Here is a 23,027-nt window from a genome sequence, read left to right as displayed (position 1 = left end):
CACTATGTTTATTTCACAGCTATAGGTACTATTTACTTTTCAGATTTATATTTTACTAGTAAGGCTGATGATGTATTTTATATTTGAAATACATTTAGATCACTTTGTAGAGATCTATTTTCACTTTGACATATAAGGGTCTTTGTCACATTAAATCCCTTTGACTCCATGTTTTGAACAGTGAAATATGTTTTTCTTCCTGTAATCATTCCTCCTGTTCATACTGACCATTAGAAGATCTTTTCATAATGCACTTTCAGTGTGAGTGATGGGGGACAAAATCCACAGTCTTCCTTCTGTGCAAAAATATTAATAATTATAATATATATAAGTTTATCTGAAGCTAATATGAAGGTTTTTATTCTCCTTGTTTTGTTATCCAGTTGTGGAGAGCAACTTATAGAAAAATCTTGGCTTCCACCAAAGGCCAGGTTGTGAAATTTTACAAAAGAAACATTTAGCAAAAATAAATAAATAAATAAACAAAAACAAAACTCAGTACTTTTTCCGGTGCAGAAAACACATCACTGAAGTTGTGACAAAAGCGGCACAAAAAGTGGCTCAAATACGTCACAAATACAGCATAAATACGGCAGTGGCACCTCTATAAACAGAGGAGCACAAAAACATTCACCGCACTGCCATGTAACATATCAGCGCTAATGCATCAAATTTAGCAGCCTTCAACGTTCATTTTGCTTTATACATTTGATGAACAAATACAAAACAGTAAAACAGAAATAAACTGTTTCATACCAAATTCATGGATAGCAAGCTGTGCTCCGCACGTGTGGCTTTCAATGCACCAACATCTGCAATCCTACCAAAACAATCGCACAACATGTGGATTTTATATAAGTGCATCCAACATCATTAAATCACTATTTTACAGAATCATGCATAACAACCTCAAAACAAGATAAGATACTTGAGAAGTAATCTCACAGTTGGAATCAGTGGCTATTCTCAGCAGAAAGTAGCGCATTATGTTGTACTTCCTGTATTTTTCCCAGCGTTCCCTGTCCACTCAGCAGGCATACCGCTGCACTAAACGATAAACTCACACACCCTGCTGTCCAACGTAAGCATTCCCAGCTAGAGAGCAACAATGGAGAAGTTCTTCAGCATGGATGTTATTTCTGTGAATATCATTATTTTACCACCTGGTTACACCGTCTTTTTAGTGCCAAAGTCCCTCTTTTTGTCACTATACTTCCACCGCAGCTCAACAGGGAAACACTGTCCAAGGAAACAAAAATGTGAAGACTGTAAATGTGTCAGATATCCACTTGATATGACTAACTCAGACTGCTGAAGCTTCATATAAGCTTCACATCAACTTTTAAATGACTGTGTGGACAAACTGTGGATTTTGGCCTCCATAACTTCCATTGAAAACACATTTGAAGGACCTTTTAATATCTAGTATGAACAGGAGGAATGATTACAGCGAGGAAAACCTCTTTCACTGTTCATATGAACACCTAATTGACGTTTAAGACACAATTCAAAAATTATGAAGCTGTTCTTTAAGTCAGATATGCAAAAATAAATAAATATGTAATATTAAAATGAAAAAAATAGACTATACAATGCATAACTTTACAAGAACTTTGCATTCTTACTGTTTGTTTTAGAATTTTTATAGTAGTATATAATATCAAAGAAAAAAACCTGAACTACCACCAATTTAATTAAAAATAAAGTGTCTTAAGTCATTTCAAAGGGCTTTTACAGTGCTTCATTCTTTCTTTCAAGATCAGTATTATGTTGTTTTATCCACTAGATGTCACTGCTGTTTTGACAGCAGAATTAGAGGAAAAGCATCATGTTGCCATGGTGACCATAGATGGCATGGTTTTGTGTTTCCTCTGAATGACCACAGGGTGGCGGTCTTTCTCTTTGATTTTTAATTTCAGAAGTCACCATGAGGTACAGTAACTACTTGGACACAACACAGTTCAGTTCCTGTCTCAGTTAAATCCATCACACAGCCATAATGTACACTTCATTTATTGTTATTACGCCTATTTAAGACTGTAAATAGACATTGTTGTTTGGTGATGAGGTTGCAACTTCTTGTCACTCTTCTATGACAAGATATTAAGATATTATCAGGACTTTAAGGGCCTTTCATTGGGAAAGATCAAACTGTTCAGAGTTAGTTAAAGTTAGAGTCAGTTCAGAGTAAATATGGGAACTGTTTAGATGATAGAAAAGCTTGGCAGCAGAATAAACATTTCTAAGAATAACACTAAATGTATCCCAGCTGATTATGAAGCTTCTTAAAGGAACAGTCTGGCTGTTGTCTGGTTTGGTTTCGTGATTATTCCATTAAAATTAGATTTGAGAATAACTTTTCAGAAAGATCTAATTAAGCAAATACGCTGCTCTTTGTGTTAATGTAACGTGCCATGTTAGATCAAATTAGTTCAACTAATTCAAAATATAAAGACAAATTGTGTCATTATCATTAGTTTTAGTATTATTAATTACACGCGGCATATACTGTTTACACTGAACATTTGCACATTCTGGTCAATATTTTGTATATTTCATTTCATTCTCTTCAATGTAAAATTTAAACCTGTAGCAGCTCTTCTTACTTAGAATATATATGACATATTTTATACTGTAAATTTCTTTCTTTTTTATGTTATTCAGGATTACTTAATTCTGTGTATATTTTTGACTGTTAGACACCACAACACTGAGGTAAATTCCTTGTATGTACAAACCTGCTTGGCATTAAATCTGGTTCTTATTTTGATTTTGATAAAAGCAACTATTTACTATTTACTATTATAAATTTACAAAAGCTGTTTTGTGTCAAACAAGGTTAAAATGAACCTCAATTCAAAGATTCAGCAACAAAAACAAAATGTACACAAGATTCAAGCTGTAAATGAAAAAACTAAATAAATATTTTTAAAAAAATCAGACTGCACCAAAAACTTTCACATTTTGGGCATTTCTTTCCTTTATTTGACAGTTGAAAGTGCAGAGAGACAGGAAACAGGGCAGAGAGAGGGGCATGATAGCTGGAATCAAAATGCAGATGTCATGGTTTTGTGCAGTGGTTAGTACTGTCACCTCACAGAAAGAAGCTTCTGGCGTCAGATCCGCTGGCCGATCGAGGTTTTTCTGCGTGGAGTTTGCATAATGTCCCTCCAATGTTCCTTTTCCCCACAAAGTCCAAAGTTCACTAAAAATAAACTAACTCTAAATTGCCTGTGAGTCGTAATAGTTGTCTGTTTTAGCTCCCTTTTCCATCTACAAAAGATAAGTAGATATACAGTACTGTATATCTAGGTTTTAGGTACTAGTGTAAAGTGAGGATCTTTTAATGCCATGAATAACTTTTATTTATCAATTAACTTGATACAAAGTTGAGTAAACAGCAGAAAACTAAAGCAAATCAATATTTGCTGTGTGCAGCTTTGCCTTTAAAACAGCAGCAGTTCTCCTCAGTTCACCTGCACACAGTTATTCAGGCGTCTCAGCTGCTTCTGTGTCTTCATGTTAATCCCAGACTGACTCCATGATGTTGAAATCAGGACTCTGTGGGGGCTCTCTGTGTGTGTCTCCTCCTTCACTATAAAGTCATTTACAGTGTTTGTAAACTGGAGGCTTCAAGTTTCCACATCACACTTGTGTAAGTTGCATATTGGACCATGATTGACTCCAATCTAGTTGTGATGTCATAAATCCTGCTCGTAGGTAAAAGTGTTAAACTGAGATTTAAGGTGATACAGAGAAACTGTCAAAACAAACTAAAACATCCAACTGAAGGAAAAAGAGGAAAAACATATTTTTAAGTTGAGAGGGATTTTAAGGTTATTAGTAACAATCTGCTTTTAAAAGACAAATCAAAATGTCTACTATGAAAAGGTCTACTGTCAGACAGCAGCCTTATCTGTCCGCCGCAGGGGCTGATGGGAGGTTTGAGGAGCCGTTAGAAACCACGTGGCCCTTGTCTGATCTCACAGCTCGTCCTTGTTTGGCCTCAGCTGCATCAGAGCGCCACTTCTCCCCAGGTTCACCAGAGGAAACACCACTGCACAAAATGCTTTTCCTCCCAGCTGCTGCTCTGTGCTGTTTGTGTTCAGGTGAGTGTTTCCAGCCAATCAGGAGCCAACAAACTCAACCTTTAACAAACACTGTCACACTCACCTTCATCTGTGTGTCTGTTTTTCTACAGCGCTGGTTGCCATGGCAGCAGAGCTGATTCAGAAAGATTTAACATTGACCAGGAGAGCTGGTGAAAAAGTCTCCTTCAGCTGTGGAGGAACTGACCAGTGTCACAGTAGATACCCATTTGTATACTGGTACCAGAAGAAAGACACAGAAACATTCACAGTGATTCTTGATATTGACATGAGGACTGGTAAAGAAGCTAACGTTTACAATCATCCTCAGAAAGATGATTTCTCAGTTGTAAAAGAACAGAACGGCTGTGAGTTGAAGATCCAGACAGTTAAACTCTCACATTCAGCCACCTACTACTGCTCCTGTATTAAAGTTGATACCCACAGTGAGAAATGATCCCTGCAGCCTGTACAAAAACCTCCAGATGAACAGATGTCAAACAGTGTTTGTGACTGGAAGAGAGCAGTAAACCACAGCCCAGGTTCACATATTTCACCTCCATCTCAGCCAGAGTCACTAACAAACTGAGCTGAGGACTAAATGTTTGTCTGTTGGTGTCAGGATTTTGATTTAAACATTATATTTCATTGATATTATTTATCATGTATTTCAGCAGGTTTCCTGTTGTTCCACACAGTGAGAACAAAGGAGCAACACAGAAGCACAATGATACAACAAGATGAAGACAAACATACAACAATATAACACAGATAAAAGAGACAAATAATGGAGAGATCAAAAGTGATACTTTATTAACATTTGATTTAATAACAAAAATTGAGAAAATAATAAATAGAAAAAGATGTTTGACAGAGTTGAAAGTTTGAGATGAAGATAAAAATGGTCTTCTTTGACCTGCTGCTGGAATAAAGTTCATTCCTCCTTCACAATAATAATCTTCTGTTAATGAAAACACTTCCTGTGGCTCTTTCACAATAAAAGCCTTCAGGCAGGATTCTTCACGTCACATCTTTGAGCAGATTTCAACAGATAATTTCACTTTAGTAAAAGATTCAACACAATTCTTGGATTTATGACAATTTCCCTTCAACAGAAATGTGGTAAATGTAAATGGATTTTGCTCTGTGAGCAGCTGAGACTGTCTTCACAAGAGAAACGACAGCAGACACTGTTTGTTTCTTTTAAGACGACCACCATCATTTCCTGACTTTAACCACGTGTTTATTATTGTAACCATGACGACGCAGCTCCCCTCATCTTAAGGAGGAAGTCATTTTAACCCAAACCATGATCTTTACCTAAACCTAACTAAACCTTAACCACAGGTTCTGATGTTTACTGTCCATATTCTAAGACAAATGGCTCCACTACAGCATTTACTATTAGAAATTTAATCCTTTATGTGATTCAAAATGTTAAACAACAATTGATTGACAAGCAAACAAAAACTACAGCTCCTATGAAAATGTACCTGCATGGCAGCACAGGTACTAATGTCATCCTAACTTGGTTTAGTTCATAATACTCAACAAATCTCCTCAAATGTGAACTTTACAACTTTTGAACTTTAATCAACAGGAATAATATTTTATTTTAGTCCATCATTCTTATCTAAACATCTGGAGTGAACCACACAACATACTGTTGTAATGTTAAGTTGTAGGGAAGGATTTTACACCTGCATTTACTGATGTTTTGTCCACTAGTTTTCATCAGAAACAAGTAGTGACCAACACTGACACATCATCAGCTTTTAAGTTGATATGTTGAACTTGTTAGCAAACACTTGCTTATTTCCACATCCAACAGTTACGGAGCAACATTATCATTCATGTGGAGTCGTGTTTCTGTCCACCTGGTGAATGTAAGTCCAATATTCACTCTCTTTTAGCTCTGTTTTTACTCTCTACCAAGTCCTGAGGGAAATATCTGGCTCTTTAGCTGCTAAATGCTCCGCTATCTTCAGCAGCTAGTCTACAGCTAACTGTGTCTGTTTGCCGTTTGGTGCTGAGCAGGTAGTGTACAGTGGCTTTTTACAGCTTTTTCTCTGAAAACAGCTGCCTGCTGCGGCCCAAAACGACGCTATGAGAGCGCTGAGAGTGAACCAAAACAGTAAAGTTGCAGCCGGACAGATAAACAATGAGCTGAAACTCACTATAAAGCTCCGTAAAGCCGAGAGGAGCTGCAGAGTCACTGATAATTCTCTGTAGGTTCATCACTACGAGCCACGACCAACACATTACACACTGACACATCATGGTTATTATAAAAATATTGTTTATAGCAGCTTTAGGTAATTTGCATCACTACAAATGTCAATTTGATTTTAAATGAGTTCTTAGTTGAGTTTAAATGTTGACCTGATGGTGGCGCTAGAGGAAAAGTCAGAGGATCAAAGTTATTATAATTCATCCTGAGGGGAACATGAATATTTCTACTAAATTACATGACAATCCATCCAATAGATGAAAAGATATTTCAGTCTGGACCAAACATGTCAACCTGCTGGTGGCGCTAGATTAAAAGTTAGAATCAATCAAGTCAAATAAATAATTGAATCCTCTGGGGACCGTGAACGTCTGCACAACATTTAATGAACAATCCATCCGTCCTTTGATCCACAATCAGATCCAATCGATCTGCACTTAAGTGGTGGACCGACCAACCGACTGACATTAGCATCCATATAGTCACACTGCTAATGTGGCTAAAATCAAATAAAAGAAGAGACAGTCATGTTGATATGAACATTAGAGAAACACATCATGGAGATGAAATATGATACTGGTTCATAATTTGGATTCGTTCACCTCAGCTGACACATTCAACAGCAGACAGGTTTTTGTCACAGTCTCATTCACTGTGAGGACTCATCTTTGGCTCTGGAACTAAACTGTATGTAACAGGTAAGACTAAACTTTCATTTTCCTTCAGTTGTTTTATTGAACAAGTTGAAAATGTGTTTTTAGTTTTAGTTTCTGCTGCTTCAGGCTTTACATGTTAGTTTTTTCATATTTAGTAGAGAATTCTTGATGCAGCCATTCTTCCATAAAACTAATCAATAACTCCTGAAAAGAGCTTCAAATCTCACTGCACACCACAAGTTCTTCTTTATTTGTGCATCACATCAAAGTTTGTTTGCAGCCAAAAAGTCTGATATCAGTAATGTTACAAATAAACAGTATTTAATAATCTCACTGATTCAGCAGCAGCTCCTGTTTAATAAAAACAAGATGATATATGATGTGAAACATCATTTAATAAATGTTCCTAAATGTAATTTTAGAAGCAAATAGTGATAAATATATTGTGTGTTAAATATACAGTATATATTTGTAAATGGTAAAATGTATCTCATGATAATTGTGTGTTTATGATGATAAATATGTCTTTTAGTGTAAGATAAATTAATGCATGAAGGCAAACTCATTTTAAATGTGTGATGAAACTAAATATAATGTATAGATAAAATGTATAATTGTATATCTTAATCCATATTTAATATAAATAAAATTGGTATATGAAACCAACATGATATCAAACATATAATGTCAAAAATATTTTAGAAAGTGTTTGGTAGAAAATATAATGAATCAGATAATTTACATGTTGTAATTTAATTATGTTTATATTATTATATTATATTTTATTTACATATCTGAACATGTTGTGGTAATTGTGTTTTATATAAAAGCTAAAACTCTTTAAAAAGTTGTTAAAAGTATTGATGTATTGTGTGTCTGATTAGAGTAAAGTATATGGTGGTAAATATACTTCATATAAAACACTATAATCATTTAGAATTGTAATATAAATATAGTATATTTTAAGCGAGTAATAAAACTGTACTTTATATTTTACTGAGACAAATTTTACCTCATTATATTTTATTTTGATTTTATTTTATTATATTTGACATATCCAAACATATTGTGGTAATTTGCTTTTATGTAAAAGCTAAAACTCTTATTTTAAAATGAATGATTAAAGTATATTGTGGTAAATACATTTTATATAAACCATTATAATCATTAGCAAATGTATTTTATATGAGGCTGTTATGCCATCATATATTTTCAATTTTACAAATTCTGTTTTATTATATTAGAAATCAATGTTGTGTTAAATATTGATAAAGTGTTAAATGATGTTTTAATCTTTATATATGACATATGATGAGCTTCCATGATGCTTTAGTTTGATATAATTATTGATACAGTGTCCAGTAGATGATGTTTGTGGTGTATTGATGAGTAGTTTAGTGATCATGTAGTTTCCAGGATCAGACTGAATGCAGTGCAGTGCTGTAAGCTGCTGTTGACTGTGTGAATGTGTGTCTGTGCTGCTTGTTGCTGCTGTCAAACTTCAGATGAGCAGGTAGTGAAGCCCGTGGTGAGCGTGTACCCAGCAGCATCCAGAGCCCACCTGGAGGGGAAGAGCTCCCTGCTGTGTCTGGCCTCAGCCATGTCTCCTCCTGTGGTCCAGTTCTCCTGGAAAAGACAGAAGAAGAACGGCCCGCTGGAGGATCCGCCCCCTGCTGAGGGAGAGTAGCTGGAGCTCAGAGAGCCGGGACGCACCGTCGCCATCAGGGTAGTTGATCGGGATGCTCTCTACACATATAAATACCGCTGCTCCGTCAGGCATGAGGGGGGAACAGTGGAGGCCCAAACAGAACAAGGTAATGAAGGCTTGGTGACTGTGTTCAGCAGTGATTCAGCTTCATCTGGAGACGCTGTCAGAGAGAGCAGAGGAGCAGAGCACTGACATTTGTTTTTTTTCTGTTTCAGAGGTTTCTGCTCTTCCTCCACCTGTCCCGTCTCAGTACCAGGTGAAGCTGCTCTGTGTGCTGTACACAGTGCTGATAGTGAAGAGTCTGGTGTACTGCTGTGGACTCTCTCTGCTGATGATCCTCAGAAACAAGGGACCGTCCACCAACTGCACACATGCTGACTGACTGTTTTCTGCTCGCCTTTACTCACCATCACATCTCATCAATTCATCTCATTTATCACTTTGATCAGTGTTCAGAAATGTCAGTAATGATGTGTTGTGCTTGGTTTTACATTTTCTCATTTAATACAGTTTAGACACAGTTGTCCTAAAAACATAAATACATATATAAACATATACAGTATCTTTGCAGTTACTAAGTATACATTCTGTAGAATATTAATATCTTGATGCTCTAGTTTAATTCCACTTTTAATCGTGACTTGTGTAATAGTGTAAAATGAAGTTGAATCATTAGCTACCTGGTAGATATTTAAGTGCTTACAGTATTTCTTCTTTCTTGTGTATTTTCTTTTTAATACATTATGCAGAGGGTGGCAGGTTTATCAAAGTCATTCAGAGCAACATTCTCAATAAACTGAAACATCACAGTTTCTGTCTTTTATAATCGTCCATGTTTTCATTGATCTCAGTTTGGCTTCAAATAATGTAAATCATCGGACACAGAATCCACTATATTGGCCAAGTTTGTTGATACCTACAAGTAATTTGACTCTTGTCGTCAGTAGATCTCAGTAAACTTTCACATAGTGCTAAAGTACAGGAAGATACAAAGAAAAGGTTACAGCTGAACAGAAACAACAAAGTAAAGAGAAGCAAACATAAACATAAAGTTATTAAATGCAAGCAAGTAGGTGTGGTGTGCCAACAGGTTCAGTATCATCTTGTAATATAGTTTCAGTGTGGATGTACGACTCTACGCTGATGAAACTGTTGTTTACACACATGAAGAAACAGCAGAAAGCTGCTTTGAAGAGCTGCTATAAAAATGATCACACAGTGGCTTCATTAGTCTGCACTGAAGCCTGAATGTTGTCAAAATGATGGATGTGTTTTTTGATTTCTTTCTAAAACACCAAAATACTGACAAGATTGATTGGTACATTTCCACATAATATGATTATACGAAAACTAAGTTCATTTAGATTTATACAACAGAAAGAAATAGAAAAGTGATTCAGTGTAGAAAAGATGACTTGTTTGTCTCAGTGTGGTTTGTGTTCTGCTGCTCTGATTGATGATAACAAATGTAGGATGTATTTTTTTAAAACGTTGCAGAGAGGAAGTGAATGTTAAAAATGTTCTTAAAGTGTGAATTTAAACACTCTGCAGGCAAAAACCTCAATTTAGAAGAAGATGAAAGGTTTCCGAAACACCACAATTTAAAAATGTGTTTGTTTTATTAATAAAAACAACTTCATAATAGAAACTGGTAATAAATCAAACAGCAACAAGAAATTAAAACAAATTTAACTATTTTAACTATTAAATTAGTACAAGTAATAATGTACAATATTAATAGTATTATTAATTTGGGTTTTGTTATATAATGAGTCATTTATTGTAATTAAGGTGGAATATGTGAGAAAATGAACTTTGTTCACACCAACATACGTATATGTGTATATGTGCACTTGTATTTTTGCTAAATGAGAAACATTTCTTTGCTCTCTTCATTAAAAATGAACAGGAGAGGTTTTTTTTTTTAAATAAAAATTAAATAATAAAATAAAAATTATTACAAAAAGTATTATTAGTATTATCTATTAGGACTATTAGTATTCAACTATTTTATTTTTATCTATTTGTTTAAACTTATTAAGTAATGTATTTGTGAACTCAGTACAGACTGTGGGACCTGAGCAGACTGCAGGAGTTTGAACGTCTCCCTTTATTTAATGATGTCAGTTTCTCAGCTCTGAGTTTAGGGTTTCAGCTGCTTCTCTCACACATTAATAACACAGATTAAAACTGAGACAGCGAGCGCTGAATTCATACTGAAGTTCCTGGAACGATTCTTTAACCAGAGTTGATGGTTTTAACCAACATTGTGTTAATAAAATGAAAAACCACAGTGAACAGTGTGGAGGCTGCTGAGCAGAAACCCACACGGCCCGTCTGCTGCAGGAAAGGAAGTGTTGATTCGCTGTCAGCAGTTTTATATGAGTCCTAATAACCACTGAGAACAGATTCACACCTGCTGCTGTACACTCATCAACTTCCCTCCCTCTCATTTGTCATGTGGGTCTTTTCTCTTGTTGTCTGTAAACCTTTTTTCCACTGAGCCCTCCACCCACACAGTCAAACTGAGCCCAGCCACCAACAAAGGCCACACATCTGGAGATCGTGTCACTTTTTCTTTTTTGGAGTTTTTAGCAAAGGTACACTTTACAGCAGGGGAGGAATGTAATAAAGTACAATTGTGAGGTATTTTACATGAGTATTTCCATTTTATGCTTTTTTATACGTCCACTCCACTACATTTCAGAGGGAGATATTTTACTTTCTACTCCACTACATTTACTTCACAGCTATAGGTACTAATTATTTTTCAGATTGAGATTTTACTAGTACATCTGATGATGTATTTTATATTTGAAATACATTTAGATCACTTGATAGAGATCTATTTTCACTTTGACATATAATTGTCTTTTCAGTGTACAAAAAGCCACATTAAATCCCCTTTGACTCCATGTTTTGAACAGTGAAACATGTTTTTCTCGCTGTAATCATTCCTCCTGTTCATACTGACCATTAGAAGATCCCTTCATAATGCACTTACAATGGAAGTGATGGAGGACAAAATCCACAGTCAAATCAAGTAGATATCTTTCAATGTTACAGTCTTTTTAGTGCCAAAGTTCCTCTTTTTGTCACTATACTTCCACTGCAGCTCAACAGGGAAACACTGTCCGAGGAAACACAAACACAACACGAATTTGATGCTAAAAAGACTGTAAATGTGTGAGATATCCACTTGATATGACTAACTCAGACTGCTGAAGCCTCATATAAGCTTCACATCAACTTTTAAATGACTGTGTGGACACACTGTGGATTTTGGCCTCCATCACTTACATTGAAAACACATTTGAAGGATCTTTTAATATCCAGTATGAACAGGTGGAATGATTACAGCGAGGAAAACCTCTTTTACTGTTCACATGGACACCTGACTGATGTTTTAAGACACAATTAAAAAATTATGAACCTGTTCTTTAAGTCAGATATGCAAAAATAAATAATTATGTAGTATTAAAAAGAAAAAAAATAGGCTATACAAGGCATAACTTCACAAGAACTTTGCATTCTTACTGATTGTTTTAGAATTTTTATACTAGTATGTAATATCAGAGAAAAAAAACCTGAGCTACCACCAATTTAATTAAGAATAATGTGTCTTAAATCATTTCAAAGGGCTTTTACAGTGCTTCATTCTTTCTTTCTAGATCAGTATTATGTTGTTTTATCCACTAGATGTCACTGCTGCTTTGACAGCAGAATTAGAGGAAAAGCATCATGTTGCCATGGTGACCATGGATGGCATGGTCTGGATCCCTTTGTGTTTCCTCTGAATGACCACATGGTGGCGGTCTTTCTCTTTGATTTTTAATTTCAGAAGTCACCATGAGGTACAGTAACTACTTGGCCACAACACAGTTCATTTCCTGTCTCAGTTAAATCCATCACACAGCCATAATGTACGCTTCTTTTATTGTTGTTATGCCTATTTAAGACTGTAAATAGATGTTGTTGTTTGGTGATAAGTTTGCAACTTCTTGTCAATCTTCTATGACAAGATATTAAGATATTATCAGGACTTTAAGGGCCTTTCATTGGGAAAGATCAAACTGTTCAGAGTTAGTTTAAGTTAGAGTCAGTTCAGAGTAAATATGGGAACTGTTTAGATGATAGAAAAGCTTGGCAGCAGAACAAACATTTCTTAAAATAATATTAAATGTATCCCAGCTGATTATGAAGCTTCTTAAAGGAACAGTCTGGCTGTTGTCTGGTTTGGTTTCATGTATTATTCCATTAAAAGTAGATTTGAGAATAACTTTTCAGAAAGATCTAATTAAGCAAATACGCTGCTCTTTGTGTTAATGTAACGTGCCATGTTAGATCAAATTAGTTCAACTAATTCAAAATATAAAGACAAATTGTATCATTATTATTAGTTTTAGTCTTATTAATTACATACTGCATATACTGTTTACACTGAACATTTTCACATTCTGGTCAATATTTTGTGCATTTCATTTCATTCTCTTCAATGTAAAATTTAAACCTGTAGCAGCTCTTCTTACTTAGAATATATTTGACATATTTTATACTGTAAATTTCTTTCTTTTTTATGTTATTCAGGATTACTTAATTCTGTGTATATTTTTGACTGTTAGGCACCACAACACTGAGGTAAATTCCTTGTATGTACAAACCTGCTTGGCATTAAACCTGGTTCTTATTTTGATTTTGATAAAAGCAACTCCAAAATAGTTAATTAAACAATACATTTAAAATACTATTACTATTATAAATTTACAAAAGCTGTTTTGTTTCAAACAAAGTTGAAATGAACTTCAGTTCAAAGATTCAGATTGCAACAAAAACAAAAATGTACACAAGATTCAAACTGTAAATAAAAAAACTAAAAATATATATAAAAAAATGCACCAAAAAGTTTCACTTTGAACAAAAAGTGACAATAAATAAATAAATAATAGACCTTTTTATTCTTTTTACACCTTCTTTTTTGGGCATTTCTTTCCTTTATTTGACAGTTGAAAGTGCAGGGAGACAGGAAACAGGGCAGAGAGAGGGGCATGATAGCTGGAATCAAAATGCAGATGTTATGGTTTTGTGCAGTGGTTAGCACTGTCACCTCACAGAAAGAAGCTTTTGGCGTCAGACCTGCTGGCCGATCAAGGTTCTTCTGTGTGGAGTTTGCATAATCTCCCTGCAATGTTCCTTTTCCCCACACAGTCCAAGATCACTAAAAATAAACTAACTCTAAATTGCCTGTGAGTCTTAATAGTTGACTCTGTTGGGGCCAAACCATCTGTTACAGGATTCCTGGTTCTTCTTGTTGCTGAAGATAGTTCTTTATGACTCTGGCTGAATGTTTGGGTTCGTTGTCATGCCTCCTAATTCAGAATTTCTGAATCTGTATATTGTTCATTTCTAAAGTTTTCTCCATTTCTAATGTCTCCTCCTTCACTATAAAATCATTTTCAGTGTTTGTAAACTGGAGGCTTCAAGTTTCAACATCACACTTGTGTAAGTTGCATACTAGACAATGATTGACTTAAAACTAGGTGTGATGTCATAAATCCTGCTCGTAGGTAAAAGTGTTAAACTGAGTTTAAGGTGATACAGAGAAACTTTCAGAACAAACTCAAACATCCAACTGAAGGAAAAAGAAGAAAAACATATTTTTAAGTTGAGGGGGATTTTAAGGTTATTAGTAACAATCTGCTTTTAAAAGACAAATCAAAATGTCTACTATGAAAAGGTCTACTGTCAGACAGCAGCCTTATCTGTCCGCCACAGGGGCTGATGGGAGGTTTGAGGAGCTGTTAGAAACCACGTGGCCCTCGTCTGATCTCACAGCTCGTCCTTGTTTGGCCTCAGCTGCATCAGAGCGCCACTTCTCCCCAGGTTCACCAGAGGAAACACCACTGCACAAAATGCTTTTCCTCCCAGCTGCTGCTCTGTGCTGTCTGTGTTCAGGTGAGTGTTTCCAGCCAATCAGGAGCCAACAAACTCAACCTTTAACAAACACTGTCACACTCACCTTCATCTGTGTGTCTGTTTTTCTACAGCGCTGGTTGCCATGGCAGCAGAGCTGATTCAGGATGATTTAACATTGACCAGGAGAGCTGGTGAAAATGTCTCCTTCAGCTGTGGAGGAACTGACCAGTGTTACAGTGAACGCCCATTTGTATACTGGTACCAGAAGAAAGACACAGAAACATTCACAGTGATTCTTGATATTGACATGAGGACTGGTAAAGAAGATAAAGATTACAATCATCCTCAGAAAGATGATTTCTCAGTTGTAAAAGAACAGAACAGCTGTGAGTTGAAGATCCAGACAGTTAAACTCTCACATTCAGCCACCTACTACTGCTCCTGTGGGAAGTTAGATACCCACAGTGAGAAATGATCCCTGCAGCCTGTACAAAAACCTCCAGATGAACAGATGTCAAACAGTGTTTGTGACAGGAAGAGAGCAGTAAACCACAGCCCAGGTTCACATATTTCACCTCCATCTCAGCCAGAGTCACTAACAAACTGAGCTGAGGACTAAATGTTTGTCTGTTGGTGTCAAGATTTTGATTTAAACATTATATTTCATTGATATTATTTATCAGCTATTTCAGCAGGTTTCCTGTTGTTCCACACAGTGAGAACAAAGGAGCAACACAGAAGCACAATGATACAACAAGATGAAGACAAACAAACAAACAACAATATAACACAGATAAAAGAGACAAATAATGGAGAGATCAGAAGTGAAACTTTATTAACATTTGATTTAACAAAAACTGAGAAAATAATAAATAGAAAAAGATGTTTGACAGAGTTGAAAGTTTGAGATGAAGATAAAAATGGTCTTCTTTGACCTGCTGCTGAAATAAAGTTCATTCCTCCTTCAAAATAATAATCTGCTGTTAATGAAAACACTTCCTGTGTCTCTTTCACAATAAAACTCTTCAGGCAGCATTCTTCACGTCACATCTTTGAGCAGATTTCAACAGATAATTTCACTTTAGTAAAAGATTCAACACAATTCTTGGATTTATGACAATTTCCCCTCAACAGAAATGTGGTAAATGTAAATGGATTTTGCTCTGTGAGCAGCTGAGACTGTCTTCACAAGAGAAACGACAGCAGACACTGTTTGTTTCTTTTAACACGACCACCATCATTTCCTGACTTTAACCACGTGTTTATTATTGTAACCATGATGACGCAGCTCCCCTCATCTTAAGGAGGAAGTCATTTTAACACAAACCATGATCTTTACCTAAACCTAACTAAACCTTAACCACAGGTTCTGATTTTTACTGTCCATATTCTAAGACAAATGGCTCCACTACAGCATTTACTATTAGAAATTTAATCCTTTATGTGATTCAAAATGTTAAACAGCAATTGATTGACAAGCAAACAAAAACTACAGCTCCTATGAAAATGTACCTGCATGGCAGCACAGGTACTAATGTCATCCTAACTTGGTTTAGTTCATAATACTCAACAAATCTCCTCAAATGTGAACTTTACAACTTTTGAACTTTAATCAACAGGAATAATATTTTATTTTAGTCCATCATTCTTATCTAAACATCTGGAGTGAACCACACAACATACTGTTGTAATGTTAAGTTGTAGTGAAGGATTTTACACCTGCATTTACTGATGTTTTGTCCACTAGTTTTCATCAGAAACAAGTAGTGACCAACACTGACACATCATCAGCTTTTAAGTTGATATGTTGAACTTGTTAGCAAACACTTGCTTATTTCCACATCCAGCAGTTACGGAGCAACATTATCATTCATTTGGAGTCGTGTTTCTGTCCACCTGGTGAATGTAAGTCCAATATTCACTCTCTTTTAGCTCTGTTTTTACTGTCTACCAACTCCTGAGGGAAATATCTGGCTCTTTAGCCGCTAAATGCTCCACTATGTTCAGCAGCTAGTCTACAGCTAACTGTCTGTTTGCCGTTTGGTCCTGAGCAGGTAGTGTACAGTGGCTTTTTACAGCCTTTACTCTGAAAACAGCTGCCTGCTGCGGCCCAAAACGACACTATGAGAGCGCTGAGAGTGAACCAAAACAGTAAAGTTGCAGCCGGACAGATAAACAATGAGCTGAAACTCACTTTAAAGCTCCGTAAAGCCGAGAGGAGCTGCAGAGTCACTGATAATTCTCTGTAGGTTCATCACTACGAGCCACGACCAACACATTACACACTGACACATCATGGTTATTATAAAAATATTGATTATAGCAGCTTTAAGTAATTTGCATCATTACAAATGTCAGTTTGATTTTAAATGAGTTCTTAGTTGAGTTTAAATGTTGACATGATGGTGGCGCTAGAGGAAAAGTCAGAGGATCAAAGTTATTATAATTCATCCTGAGGGGAACATGAATATTTCTACTAAATTACATGACAATCCATCCAATAGATGAAAAGATATTTCAGTCTGGACCAAACATGTCGACCTGCTGGTGGCGCTAAATTAAAAGTTAGAATCAATCAAGTCAAATAAATAATTGAATCCTCTGGGGACCGTGAACGTCTGCACAACATTTAATGAACAATCCATCCGTCCTTTGATCCACAATCAGATCCAATGGATCTGCACTTAAGTGGTGGACCGACCAACCGACCGACATTAGCATCCATATAGTCACACTGCTAATGTGGCTAAAATCAAATAAAAGAAGGGACAGTCATGTTGATATGAACATTAGAGAAACACATCATGGAGATGAAATATGATACTGGTTCATAATTATGATTCGTTCACCTCAGCTGACACATTCAACAGCAGACAGGTTTTTGTCACAGTCTCATTCACTGTGGGAGGCTACTTCATCTTTGTCTCTGGAACTAAACTGTATGTAACAGGTAAGACTAAACTTTCATTTTCCTTCAGTTGTTTTATTGAACAAGTTGAAAATGTGTTTTTAGTTTTAGTTTCTGCTGCTTCAGGCTTTACATGTTAGTTTTTTCATATTTTGTAGAGAATTCTTGATGCAGCCATTCTTCCATAAAACAAATCAATAACTCCTGAAAAGAGCTTCAAATCTCACTGCACACCACAAGTTCTTCTTTATTTATGCATCACATCAAAGTTTGTTTACAGCCAAAAAGTCTGATATCAGTAATGTTACAAATAAACAGTATTTAATAATCTCACTGATTCAGCAGCAGCTCCTGTTTATTAAAAACAAGATGATATATGATGTGAAACATCATTTAATAAATGTTCCTAAATGTCATTTTAGAAGCAAATAATGATAAATATATTGTGTGTTAAATATACAGTATATATTTGTAAATGGTAAAATGTATCTCATTAATTGTGTGTTTATGATGATAAATATGTCTTTTAATGGAAGATAAATTAATGCATGAAGGCAAACTCATTTTAAATGTGTGATGAAGCTAAATATAATTTATACATAAAATGTATAATTGTATATCTTAATCCATATCTAATATAAATCAAATTGTTATATGAAATCAACATGATGTAAAATATATAATGTCAATATTTTAGAAAGTGTTTGGTAGAAAATATAATGAATCAGATAATTTACATGTTGTAATTTAATTAAGAATATATATCATTATATTATATTTTATTTACATATCTGAACATGTTGTGGTAATTGTGTTTTATATAAAAAGCTAAAACTCTTTAAAAAGTTGATAAAAGTATTGATGTATTTTGTGTCTGATTAGAGTAAAGTATATGCTGGTAAATATACTTCATATAAAACACTATAATCATTTACAAATGTAAAATAAATACAATATGTTTTAACTGAGTAACAAAATTATAATTTAAATTTTACTGTGACAAATGTCATTATATTATATTATATTATATTATATTATATTATATTATATTATATTTGAAATACATATGTACATATTGTGGTAATTGGCTTTTATGTAAAAGACAAAGCTCTTCAGTAAAAATTATTGATTGATTCGTACTAATTAAAGTATATGGTGGTAAATATATTTAATATAAAACACTATAATCATCAGCAAATGTATTTTATATGAGGCTGTTATGTCATGATATATTATATATTTTATAAACTCTATTATATTAGTAACTAATGTTGTGGTAAATATTGATAAAGTGGTAAATGATGTTTTAATCTTTTTATATGACATATGATGAGCTTCCATGATGCTTTAGTTTGATATGATTATTGATACAGTGTCCAGTAGATGATGTTTGTGGTGTATTGATGAGTAGTTTAGTGATCATGTAGTTTCCAGGATCAGACTGAATGCAGTGCAGTGCTGTAAGCTGCTGTTGACTGTGTGAATGTGTGTCTGTGCTGCTTGTTGCTGCTGTCAAACTTCAGATGAGCAGGTAGTGAAGCCCGTGGTGAGCGTGTACCCAGCAGCCCACCTGGAGGGGAAGAGCTCCCTGCTGTGTCTGGCCTCAGCCATGTCTCCTCCTCTGGTCCAGTTCTCCTGGAAAAGACAGAAGAAGAACGGCGGGCTGGAGGATCTGCCCCCTGCTGAGGGAGAGCAGCTGGAGCTCAGAGAGCCGGGACGCACCGCCTCCATCCTGCTGCTCCATCAGCAAGAGAACAGCACATATAAATACCACTGCTACGTCAAGCACGAGGGGATAACAGTGGAGGCCCAAAAAGAACAAGGTAATGAAGGCTTGGTGACTGTGTTCAGCAGTGATTCAGCTTCATCTGGAGACGCTGTCAGAGAGAGCAGAGGAGCAGAGCACTGACATTTGTTTTTTTCCTGTTTCAGAGGTTTCTGCTCTTCCTCCACCTGTCCCGTCTCAGTACCAGGTGAAGCTGCTCTGTGTGCTGTACACAGTACTGATAGTGAAGAGTCTGGTGTACTGCTGTGGAATCTCTCTGCTGATGATCCTCAGAAACAAGGGACCGTCCACCAACTGCACACATGCTGACTGACTGTTTTCTGCTCGCCTTTTCTCACCATCACATCTCATTTATCACTTTGATCAGTGTTCAGAAATGTCAGTTATGACGTGTTGTGGTTGGTTTTACATTTTCTCATTGAAAAAAGTTTAGACACAGTTGTCCTGAAAACATAAATACATATATAAACATATGCAGTATGTTTGCTATTACTAAGTATACATTCTGTAGAATATTAATATCTTGATGCTCTAGTTTAATTCCACTTTTAATCGTGACCTGTATAATAGTGTAAAATGAAGTTAAATCATTACCTACTTGGTAAGTGCTTACAGTATTTTTTCTTTCTTGTGTATTTTCTTTTTAATACTTTATGCAGAGGGTGGCAGGTTTGTCAAAGTCATTCAGAGAAACATTCTCAATAAACTGAAACATCACAGTTTCTGTCTTTTTATAATCGTCCATGTTTTCATTGATCTCAGTTTGGCTTCGAATAATGTAAATCATCGGACACAGAATCCACTATATTGGCCAAGTTTGTTGATACCTACAAGTAATTTGACTCTTGTCGTCAGTAGATCTCAGTAAACTTTCACATAGTGCTAAAAACAAATATACAGGAAGATACAAAGAAAAGTTTACAGCTAAACAGAAACAACAAAGTAAAGAGAAGCAAACATAAACATGAAGTTATTAAATGCAAGCAAGTAGGTGTGGTGTGCCAACAGGTTGGTATCATCTGGTAATATAGTTTCAGTGTGGATGTACGACTCTGCGCTGATGAAACTGTTGTTTACACACATGAAGAAACAGCAGAAAGCTGCTTTGAAGAGCTGCTATAAAAATGATCACACAGCGGCTTGATTAGTCTGCACTGAAGCCTGAATGTTGTCAAAATGATGGATGTGTTTTTTGATTTCTTTCTAAATCACCAAAATACTGATCAGCTCTTGCAGTTTTATCAAGACAAAATTGATTGGTACATTTCCCTATAATATGATTATAAGAAAACTAAGTTCATTTAGATTTATACAACAGAAAGAAATAGAAAAGTGATTCAGTGTAGAAAAGATGACTTGTTTGTCTCAGTGTGGTTTGTGTTCTGCTGCTCTGATTGATGATAACAAATGTAGGATGTATTTTTTTAAACGTTGAAGAGAGGAAGTGAATGTTAAAAATGTTCTTACAGTGTGAATTTAAACACTCTGCAGGCAAAAACCTCAATTTAGAAGAAGATGAAAGATTTCAAAAACACCACAATTTAAAAATGTGTTTGTTTTATGAACAAAAACAACTTCATAAGAGAAACTGATAATCAAACAAACAGCAACAAGAAAGTAAAACAAATATTAATTATAAAATCTATATTATTAAATAATCTGTATTAATTATTAAATTAGCACAAGTAATTATGTACAATATTAATAGTATTATTAATTTGGGTTTTGTTATTTAATGAGTCATTTATTGTAATTAAGGTGGAATATGTGAGAAAATGAACTTTGTTCACACCAACATACGTATATGTGTATATGTGCACTTGTATTTTTGCTAAATGAGAAACATTTCTTTGCTCTCTTCATTAAAAATGAACAGGAGAGGTTTTTTTTTACATACATCTGATTTTTCTTTTTGTTTTGTAAATACATATCACATATGCTTTTTTGTGTTTGGTATTCAATAAAAATATAAAAAATATGATTTAAGTTGGGTTCTTAGTATCAAAATTATTACAATAAGTATTATTAGTATTATCTATTAGGACTATTACTATTCAACTACTTTATTTTTATCTATTTGTTTAAACTTATTGAGTAATGTATTTGTGAACTCAGTACAGACTGTGGGACCTGAGCAGACTGCAGGAGTTTGAACGTCTCCCTTTATTTAATGATGTCAGTTTCTCAGCTCTGAGTTTAGGATTTCAGCTGCTTCTCTCACACATCAATAAAACAGATTAAAACTGAGACAGTGAGTGCTGAATTCATACTGAAGTTCCTGGAACGATACTTTAACCAGAGTCGATGGTTGTAACCGTCATTGTGTTAATAAAATGAAAAACCACAGCGAACAGTTTGGAGGCTGCTGAGCAGAAACCCACACGGCCCGTCTGCTGCAGGAAAGGAAGTGTTGATTCGCTGTCAACAGTTTTATATGAGTCCTAATGACCCGAGTTTTTAGCAAAGGTGCACTTTACAGCTGGGAGGAATGTAATAAAGTGCAATTGTGAGGTATTTTACATGAGTATTTCCATTTTATGCTTTTTTATACGTCCACTCCGCTACATTTCAGAGAGAGATATTTTACTTTCTACTCCATTATGTTTATTTCACAGCTATAGGTACTAATTACTTTTCAGATTTATATTTTACTAGTAAGGCTGATGATGTATTTTATATTTGAAATATATTTAGATCACTTTGTAGAGATCTATTTTCACTTTGACATATAAGGGTCTTTTCAATGTACAAAAGGTCACATTAAATCCCTTTTGACTCCATGTTTTGAACAGTGAAACATGTTTTTTCTTGCTGTAATCATTCCTCCTGTTCATACTGACCATTAGAAGATCTTTTCATAATTCACTTTCAGTGTGAGTGATGGGGGACAAAATCCACAAAATCCACAGTCTTCCTTGTCTGCAAAAATATATTTAAAAGTTCATCTGAAGCTAATTCAGTGTCCAAATGAGACAAATGAAGTAGATATCTTTCAATGTTACAGTTGAAGCCAAGGATTAAGTCAACACACAACTTCAAATGCAAATTTGTGGGGTTTTTATTCTCCTTGTTTTGTTATTCAATTATGGAGAGCAACTTATAGAAAAATCTTGGCTTCCACCAAAGGCCAGGTTGTGAAATTTTTCAAAAGAAACATTTAGCAAAAATAAATAAATAAATAAATAAACAAAAACAAAACTCATTACTTTTTCCAGTACAGAAAACACAACACTGAAATTGTGACAAAAGCAGCACAAAAAAGTGGCTCAAATACGTCACAAATACAGCATAAATACGGCAGTGGCACCTCTATAAACGGAAGAGCACAAAAACATTCACCACACTGCCATGTAACATATCAGCGCTAATGCATCAAATTTAGCAGCCTTTTCAGTTCACAAAAAAGCAACGTTCATTTTGCTTTATACATTTGATGAACAAATACAAAACAGTAAAACAGAAATAAACTGTTTTATACCAAATTCACGGATAGCAAGCTGTGCTCCGCACGTGTGGCTTTCAATCCACCAACATCTGCAATCCTACCAAAACAATCGCACAACATGTGGCTTTTATATAAGTGCATCCAACATCATTAAATCACTATTTTACAGAATCATGCATAATAATCTCAAAACAAGATAAGATACTTGATAAATAATCTCACAGTTGGAACCAGTGGCTATTCTCAGCAGAAAGTAACGCGTTATGTTGTACTTCCTATATTTTTCCCAGCGT

General features: G+C 35.1%; 1 protein-coding gene and 1 pseudogene across 1 annotated transcript; both read left to right on the top strand.

Moving 5' to 3' along the window:
• The first annotated feature begins 4,066 nt into the window (after positions 1–4,066).
• On the top strand, positions 4,067–10,588 carry LOC137194730 (immunoglobulin lambda-1 light chain-like; annotated as a pseudogene).
• A 4,003-nt stretch (positions 10,589–14,591) lies between these two features.
• On the top strand, positions 14,592–21,270 carry LOC137194729 (immunoglobulin lambda-1 light chain-like). The gene is made up of 5 exons (XM_067606848.1): positions 14,592–14,634; positions 14,727–15,059; positions 17,504–17,545; positions 19,027–19,326; positions 19,436–21,270. The coding sequence occupies exons 1-5, from the start codon at positions 14,592–14,594 to the stop codon at positions 19,600–19,602; spliced, it is 885 nt and encodes a 294-aa protein (XP_067462949.1). The 3' UTR covers positions 19,603–21,270.
• The last annotated feature ends 1,757 nt before the right edge of the window (positions 21,271–23,027 follow it).

This window comes from Thunnus thynnus, chromosome 12 (assembly GCF_963924715.1).
Source record: "Thunnus thynnus chromosome 12, fThuThy2.1, whole genome shotgun sequence".
In the NCBI taxonomy this organism is placed as follows: domain Eukaryota; kingdom Metazoa; phylum Chordata; class Actinopteri; order Scombriformes; family Scombridae; genus Thunnus; species Thunnus thynnus.
Note: the sequence above shows the minus strand (reverse complement) of the source record. Positions and strands in the feature narration are given on the sequence as shown.